General features: G+C 34.7%; 1 protein-coding gene across 1 annotated transcript in view; it reads left to right on the forward strand.

The window, feature by feature from the left end:
• The window catches only part of LOC115225512 (insulin-like growth factor-binding protein complex acid labile subunit), a 72,722-nt gene that overhangs the window by 46,203 nt on the left and 16,519 nt on the right, over positions 1 to 10,000 (forward strand). The window contains exons 6-7 of the mRNA XM_029796466.2: positions 1,391 to 1,462; positions 8,985 to 9,056. Of these exons, the coding sequence (XP_029652326.2) occupies positions 1,391 to 1,462; positions 8,985 to 9,056 (144 nt within the window). The remainder of the gene's footprint in view (positions 1 to 1,390; positions 1,463 to 8,984; positions 9,057 to 10,000) is intronic.

A 10,000-nucleotide genomic window follows, 5' to 3' on the forward strand; every position in this document is an offset into this window, starting at 1 on the left:
AAAATCTTGAGCTGCATTTCGTCCGCTTTTGATTGCTGAGTTCAAATTCAACCGAGGTCGACTTCACCATTTATCTATTTGTAATCGATGATTCGACATAATCAGTTAGCACCCTCTGCCAGCATTCCAGCACGTGTGCCTATGATAGGAAGGATATTATATAAGTGTTGGCATGTGCATATCTATCTTTCTGTCACCGGATAATTATTCATTCCTTTCATTTCCTTCATTATCTTTTCCCTTACTGTTTTCCTGTTGAATAAGAAATACTAAGCTGATCATAATGCATTTGTTTTATGCTTCCAAAGAATTTGACTGTTTACCGTCAGAAACACATTGGAATCAGAGGACGAGTTGGAGAAAAGTTTGCATTTAGCAGAATCATGCATCTGACACTTTCAAAAATGTCCTCCTTCTCTAGGTCTTTCTCAGAAACCTCATTGCACCTGTTTTGCTTACCCGTTGCAGTAGTCATCTACAGAAAGAGCCTCGAATATGTCTAGCATATGTCAGAAAAAATCGTGTCAGGATGATGGTGACATCTACTTAGGGCATCCCTTCATCGATTTTCGAAATTCCGCAGCTGTTTTGCTCTTTTGCTGAGCAGCGTATCTTCACTCGAATGTCGCGGCAAGCCATCCTGGTAGACAATAAAGAACATCCCTGACTATGAGCTACTGTGTTCCACAAAGAGCTGCGCGAAGTGTTCCTTAAAAGCCGAAAACATCTGTATAAGCTAATGTAGCAGACAACTCAACCGATTATAGCCCCAAGAGGACATCTTCTCCACTTGGCTAATGACACACTGTTGTGTCTGATTAGTATTTGCGAAAGGAAAAAAAAACCATTGCCATCTCTGGCCTTACGGGATACACACATACCCGTGTTTCGATGACGAGTTACTACCCAGAAATCAGGGCCTGTGTTTATTACGTAAAACTAGAGACGGGAACCATGATATTAGTTCGCAAATACAAGTAAGAAACAAGTAGTGTCATTTTGGCAGCTAGTCGAGATGTCATCCCGGAGCTATAAACAACAGTAGCATTATCCCCTATGGGACCGACATATGTATATATATCCTTCACAATATATATAGGTGTATTTCACTTCATAATTTTCTCAACACCACATTCATTTACATCTCATCATCATCATAAACGACATCATCATTAGCATCATCTTCCTCATCAGTCAACTTCGTCACAAGTCATCATTATCAATATCATCATAACCTTCACTTCTCATTATCTTCATCTTCATCTAATTTTTCCACTCCTACTTCCTTTTCTTCTACATCTACATCCAGTTGATTAGACACATGCGTATTTAAAATTTCGTGAATAATCATTTTTATACCATTTCTAACCAATTCTCTTCCAACTTACAGAAATCTAGCCAATAATAAAATAGCGATTATTGAACATGGATCGTTCGAGGGTCTCACCAATTTAGAGAGTGTGTAAGTTTGATCTTCCTGATATTATTAATCTAATTGTATGTTTCTACATATATTGTCTTCCCTTCTATCTTCGCTCTCTCTTTCATCCTCTCTATCAGACTTTCACTTTGTCTGTGTGTGTGTGTGTGTGTGCGCGCGCGTGTATGAAAATGATTAAGGATATGAGTGTTTGTGGGTTACATTTGTTATGTGATTTATATAAATTTATGTGAACAACGTAACAATTAACGATTAAAGACAAAATTTCCCAATACGGGGGAAAGCCATGTAGGACAACGAGGGGAATACAGAGATTCAGATCTAACAATATTCGACAATTAGGCGTCACTAATTAGAAGTAGAATACACACCCAAGTGAATTCCTCCTGTATGATAAGTAAATTGAAATATCCTATGGCAGAATTGGGAAAAATTCAGACATTTTTACAACAAACGATAAATAGAGAGAAAGTTGCGTTTAGTATATTTCACATTATAAAGCCTACAATTGTTTATATTTTATTAACATTGATAAAATCTTCAGTATACAGATGTAGCGGGCGCAACACATAAGGTTGGTAACATAGATGCAAACACAAAGTTACAATGCTTATATACACATACATATATCTATACATAAATAAAAATATGACGAATCTGAATTGTAAACTGAATTTCGTTGCACTCAATAACATTTTTGTAATAGCAGACAGAGAGGCAGATTTAAACATGCAGACTCTTTCTCTCTCTCTCTCACACGCACACACATACACGCACACACACACACAGTTGCACACACACTCACACACACACAACACACAACCACAAAACAATTTGTAAGTCATACACATGCTCACATACATATATATATATGTAAATATAAATGCGTAACAAACATATATATATATATAGACATATATATATATGTATACACACACACACATACACACACACATATATATATAAGAAGTAAAGATAGACGTTATGCTATTCCATGAAAAACAATTTTACAAACGGACGATCCCACGGCTTTATCGATCACATACTCACCTGAAATCGATTTTTGTAATTTTTTCAAAACTTATGCACGCACTGATAGTAGAAAATAGAGATCAAGTCTTTGACTGCAATTTTTAATTTTTCGGTATGTGGCTAAGCAACCTGTTGCCTGCCCCTTTATATATATATGTATATATATATATATATATATATATATATATATATATATATATATATATATACATATAAGAGCAATATTAAATCTGTGAGTGAGACGTAAACAGTAGTAGCACGGAATCGTAAAGTATATTTACCACGTGAACGTATCAGTCCCATAAGGAACGATGCTTCTGGTTTTTATAGCCTCAGGAAGACATCTTCTCCACTTGGCTAATGACACACTATGTCTGATTAGTATTCGTGAGCGGAAAAAAAAGCATTGCCATCTCTGGCCTTAGGTGATACACACACACCCAGGTTTCGATAACGAGTTACTACCCAGAAATCAGGGCCTGTGTTTATTACGTAAAACCAGGGATGGGAACCATGATATTAGTTCGCAAATACAAGACGCAAATACAAGTGGTGTGTTGTTTTGGCAGCTAGTGGAGATGTCATCCTGGGGCTATAAACAACAGTTGCATTATCCACTATGGGATCGACACACACACACACACATACACAAACACACACACACACACACACACACACACACACACACACACATATATATATATATCCTTCTCAATATATATATGTATATTTCACTTCATAGTTTTCTCGTAATCTCCGCTTCAAATTCTATTTTTTGTACTTTTTTTATTTCATTGTCGTCATAAGCATCATGGCAATGAATGCGATCATCACCGTGTTTGCATCTATGTTACCAACCTTAAATGTTGCGCCCGCTACATCTGTATACTGAAGATTTTATCTATGTTAATAAAATAGAAACAATTGTAGGCTTTATAATAATTTTGTTCGGATCTATGAAATTTATTATTATTTTAAAGCTTTCGTCCATTACTTGATTAAAGTAATTGGGAAACCATTTTCTTGCCTTGGGATTCACGGTCAAATGTCAAGGTGGAATTTCGTGAAAAATTACACAGATGTGTAGAATGATCCGGTGGTGTTGCTGGGTTTTGTATTTTTTCATAGCTCCCATGGTTACCGAGATAATCTACTATAATAATACTCTTGTGTTTATGAATGAGAAAGGAAGAGGTGATTGATGAATAAGGAAGGAAGGGGCAATCTCATACTTGGTAGTGGGATGATGAAAACTCCACGCTGAAAAAAACAAAAAACAGAGTTTTAACTCTGTGTGAATATATGTGTGTATGTAAAACCAGAGTATGTGAATGTGTGTGCGTGTGAGTGTGTGTGAGTGAATGTGTGTGTGCATGTGATTTTGTGTGTGATTTTGTGCACGCGCAATTGAAGTGGGATGGTTAACATTCAATGCTGAAAAGAAAAATCAAACAGCGTTTCAACTCTGTGTTTGGTATTCACTTACCAGCTCTTGTATTTAGTCACGGCCAGCTTTATGTAGCATTAAGTCGCAAAAGAAGGAAGGAATTTAGTTGCCGATAGATTTTTCTTAAGTTTGGTTGTAAAAAATTATTAAAGTAAAAACTTGGTTTTGTACATTATCTACTATAATAATATTCTTGTGTTTTTCTCCGGCAGAACACATGAATGAAAAAGGAAGGAGTGATAGATGAATAAAGAAAGAAAGACAAGGCATATTTCGTAGTGGGATGATGGAAGCTGCACAGTGAAAAAGATAATTCAAACAGCGTCTCAACTCTGTGTGAGTTTATGTGTGTCTATATAGAAGGAGGTATGTGGATGTGTGTGTGTGTGTGTATGTGTGTGTGTGTGTGTGCAATGGAAGTGGGATGGTGAACATTCAACGCTGAAAAGAAAAATCAAACAGCGCCTCAACTCTGTGTGAGTTTATGTGTGTCTATATAGAAGGAGGTATGTGAATGTGTGTGTGTGTGTGTGTGTGCAATGGAAGTGAGATGGTGAACATTCAACGCTGAAAAGAAAAATCAAACAGCGTTTCAACTCTGTGTATTTGGTATTTACTTGCCAGCTCCCTTATTTAGTCACGGCCAGATTTATGTGGCCTTACGTAGAACATGAAGGAAGGAAAACTTGAAAATTTTTTTGACGGAAACAAGCAGTCAAAGGATTTTAGTTGCGGATAGATGTTTCACAAAAAATTTGGTAATAAAAGAATTATTAAACCAAAATCTTGGTTTTTATAACTTATATATATATATATTTTTTGACGGCACGGGTACCGGCCTAGCATACACACGCACACACACACACACACACACACACGCACACACGCACGCACACACACACACACACACACACACACACACACGCGCACACACACACACACACTCACACTCACACACACACACACATGTATATATATATATAATAAGGGTAGAAATTGATAGTAATCAACTGAAACCAGTGGCTTAACATATTTAAAAAATATTAGAAGATAAAGAATTATATTACATACAAAATTAAGGGTGCGATTCCTGTGTCTGTGTCTAGTACGGGAAATTACGTTTTCTAAACGACAGACTAAGCTGATGAGCCTGCAGATATTTACATGCGGAAATATTAACGAGCGAAACCATTGGTACATAGGTAATCGTTTTTTTATTTCGTATGTTTTCATTTGTCTTGCTTATTTTTACATTCTGGTTATTTGCTGAATTGTTTTTCATGAGAACACACGCTTTTGGTTGGGTAATTTGACGTCAATATCTAGCATATTAGGAGTCCACTTCGGTGGTCATTCCTCTATATTTTGTACGTAATAAAAATACATACACATATATATACACACACACTTATATATATACATACACATATATATACACGTATATATATACATGTATATATACACATATATATGTATATATATATATATATATATATATCATATATTTATCATTCATTTTCTACTTTTTGTGTTGTAGATAATGGTTATAAATATATATGTATATATATATATATATATATATATATATATATATATATATATATATATATATATTATATATATATTATTATTATTTTGTATTAGTTTATTTCTACCACTGTTTGAGTTGCATAATAGTGATTTTATTTCTAATTCATATTTAATATATATATATATATATATACGTACATACATACAAACATATATATATATATATATATATATATATATATATATACATATATATATATGTATATATATATACATATATATATATTTAAACATATAATATAGTGAGAGAGAGAAATAAAGAGAGATAGATAGATAGATAAATATATTGTATTTGTGTGTATTGTATATGTGTGATAACCATGGAAACACCGATTGCCAAAATCCTCTTAATGAGAAGATGGTGATATGAGAAAAATAAAAATAATGATGAAATTAGTGGTGTTTGTGATGTGTGTAGTAGTTGAAGTTGCGTGGATGGTAGGTGATACGCAATAAAGCACATGAGAGCGAGAACAAATATTCCGCTGACCTTTCAATATTATATACGAAGCCACAAAAGAGAAGAAACGAAAAAAAGTGGGTGAAAGCCTATAGGGGTGGATGTGCCCGAAAGAGTAAAAGCAGAAATCTAGAATTTAGAATTTATAAGATTTGTTGATCAATTTGTCAATGTTATGAATTTCACCGTTCATTCACTTTTGTCTTTTTCATGTTGTAGCTATTTTTCTCTTCTATTTCTTTCTCTTCAATTTCTGCATCTTATTGTTTAGACATAATATTTATATTTTTATGACTAAATTCTTCTATTTTATTTCTTATGAATCCTTACAGACTTCTATCCGACAATAAAATCTCGAAAATCGAAAGAGGATTATTCGAAAATCTAACCAGAATTTGGACTTTGTAAGCTGGATCAGTCTCGTTGATACATTTTTGTTGACTATATTTCAAAATATTTCATGTATTCCCATCTTTATTTCTCACCCTTCTTTTAAACATTCTCTAAATCGCATCCTCTTGCTATGTGTGTCTGTGGATGTGTGAAGGCTTTTGAGAATATGAATGCCTGCGGTTGACATCATTGTTTCATATTATGCATGTGATTGAGGCCGCGTGCTGGTAGATGTGTAATCACGCTGGACAAAATCTTGAGCTGCATTTCGTCCGCTTTTGATTTCTGAGTTCAAATTCAACCGAGGTCGACTTCACCATTTATCTATTTGTAATCGATGATTCGACATAATCAGTTAGCACCCTCCGCCAGCATTCCAGCACGTGTGCCTATGCTAGGAAGGATATTATATAAGTGTTGGCATGTGCATATCTATCTTTCTGTCACCGGATAATTATTCATTCCTTTCATTTCCTTCATTATCTTTTCCCTTACTGTTTTCCTGTTGAATAAGAAATACTAAGCTGATCATAATGCATTTGTTTTATGCTTCCAAAGAATTTGACTGTTTACCGTCAAAAACACATTGGAATCAGAGGACGAGTTGGAGAAAAGATTGCATTTAGCATAATCATGCATCTGACACTTTTAAAAATGTCCTCCTTCTCTAGGTCTTTCTCAGAAACCCCATTACACCTGTTTTGCTTACCCGTTGCAGTAGTCATCTACAGAAAGAGCCTCGAATATGTCTAGCATATGTCAGAATAAATCGTGTCAGGATGATGGTGACATCTACTTAGGGCATCCTTTCATCGATTTTCGAAATTCCGCAGCTGTTTTGCTCTTTTGTTGAACAGCGTATCTTCACTCGAATGTCGCGGCAAGCCATCCTGGTAGACAATAAAGAACATCCCTGACTTTGAGCTACTGTGTTCCACAAAGAGCTGCGCGAAGTGTTCCTTAAAAGCCGAAAACATCTGTATAAGCTAAAGTAGCAGACAACTCAATCGATTATAACCTCAGGAGGACATCTTCTCCACTTGGCTAATGACACACTGTCTGTGTCTGATTAGTATTTGCGAAAGGAAAAAAAAACCATTGCCATCTCTGGCCTTACGGGATACACACATACCCGTGTTTCGATGACGAGTTACTACCCAGAAATCAGGGCCTGTGTTTATTACGTAAAACCAGAGACTCTTTCTCTCTCTCTCTCACACGCACACACACACACAGTTGCACACACACTCACACACACACAACACACAACCACAAAACAATTTGTAAGTCATACACATGCTCACATACATATATATATATATGTAAATATAAATGTGTAACAAACATATATATATATAGACGTATATATATATGTATACACACACACACATACACACACACATATATATATATAAGAAGTAAAGATAGACGTTATGCTATTCCATGAAAAACAATTTTACAAACGGACGATCCCACGGCTTTATCGATCACATACTCACCTGAAATCGATTTTTGTAATTTTTTCAAAACTTATGCACGCCCTGATAGTAGAAAATAGAGATCAAGTCTTTGACTGCAATTTTTAATTTTTCGGTATGTGGCTAAGCAACCTGTTGCCTGCCCCTTTATATATATATATATATATATATATATATATATATATATATATATATATATATATATATATATATATATATATATATAAGAGCAATATTAAATCTGTGAGTGAGACGTAAACAGTAGTAGCACGGAATCGTAAAGTATATTTACCACGTGAACGTATCAGTCCCATAAGGAACGATGCTTCTGGTTTTTATAGCCTCAGGAGGACATCTTCTCCACTTAGCTAATGACACACTATGTCTGATTAGTATTCGTGAGCGGAAAAAAAAGCATTGCCATCTCTGGCCTTAGGTGATACACACACACCCAGGGTTCGATAACGAGTTACTACCCAGAAATCAGGGCCTGTGTTTATTACGTAAAACCAGGGATGGGAACCATGATATTAGTTCGCAAATACAAGACGCAAATACAAGTGGTGTGTTGTTTTGGCAGCTAGTGGAGATGTCATCCTGGGGCTATAAACAACAGTTGCATTATCCACTATGGGATCGACACACACACACACACATACACACACACACACACATACACACACACACACACACACACACACAAACACACACACACACACACACATATATATATATATATCCTTCTCAATATATATATGTATATTTCACTTCATAGTTTTCTTGTAATCTCCGCTTCAAATTCTATTTTTTGTACTTTTTTTATTTCATTGTCGTCATAAGCAACATGGCAATGAATGCGATCATCACCGTCCTCAACACCACACTCCTTATCTTCTCATTATCATCATCATAAACGACATCATCATTAGCATCATCTTCACCATCAGTCAACTTCGTCACAACTCATGATTATCAATATCTTTCTAACCTTCACTCCTCATTATCTTCATCTTCATCTAATTTTGGCACCTGTTCTTCCTTTTCTGCTACATCTACATCCAGTTGATTAGACATATGCGTATTTAAAATTGTGTGACTAAACATTTTTATACCATTTCTCACCAATTGTCTTCCAACTTACAGAAATCTAGCCAATAATAAAATCGCGATTATTGAACATGGATCGTTGGAGGGTCTCACCAATTTAAAAAAGTTGTAAGTTTGATCTTCTTGATATTATTAATCTAATTGTATGTTTCTACATATATTGTCTTCCCTTCTATCTTCGTTCTTTCTTTCATCCTCTCTAACAGACGTTCAATTTTTCTGTGGGTGTATGTGCGTGTGTGTGTGTGCGTGCGGGTATGAAAATGATTAAGGATATGAATGTTTGTGGTTTAGAATTGTGATGTGATTTATATAAATTAATGTGAACAACGTAACAATTAACGATTAACGATTAAAGACAAAATTCCCCAATACGGGGAAAAGCAATGTAGGACAACGAGGGGAACCCAGAGATTCAGATCTAAATATATTCCACAATTAGGCACCAGTAATAAGAAGTAGAATACACACCCAAGTGAATTCTTCCTGTATGATAAGTAAATAGAAATATCCTATGGCAGAATTCTGGAAAATTCAGACATTTTGACAACAAACGATAAATAGAGAGAAAGTTGACTTTATTAGATTTCAAATTATAAAGCCTACAATTGTTTCTATTTTATTAACATAGATAAAATCTTCAGTATACAGATGTAGCGGGCGCAACATTTAAGGTTGGTAACATAGATGCAAACACAAAGTTACAATGCTTATATACACATACATATATCTCTATACATAAATAAAAATATGACGAATCTGAATTGTAAACTGAATTTCGTTGCACTCAAAAACATTTTTGTAATTGCAGACAGAGAGGCAGATTTAAACATGCAGACTCTTTCTCTCTCTCTCTCATACACACACACACACAAACACGAACACACTCACATACACAACTACAACACAATTTATAATCATACACATGTTCACATACATATATATGTAAATATACATGTGTCACAAACAGATATATATATATTATATACACACACGCAAATATATATACACATGTTCACAGACATACACACATGCATAAATATATATATATA

This window comes from Octopus sinensis, linkage group LG27, assembly GCF_006345805.1.
Source record: "Octopus sinensis linkage group LG27, ASM634580v1, whole genome shotgun sequence".
Classification (NCBI taxonomy): domain Eukaryota; kingdom Metazoa; phylum Mollusca; class Cephalopoda; order Octopoda; family Octopodidae; genus Octopus; species Octopus sinensis.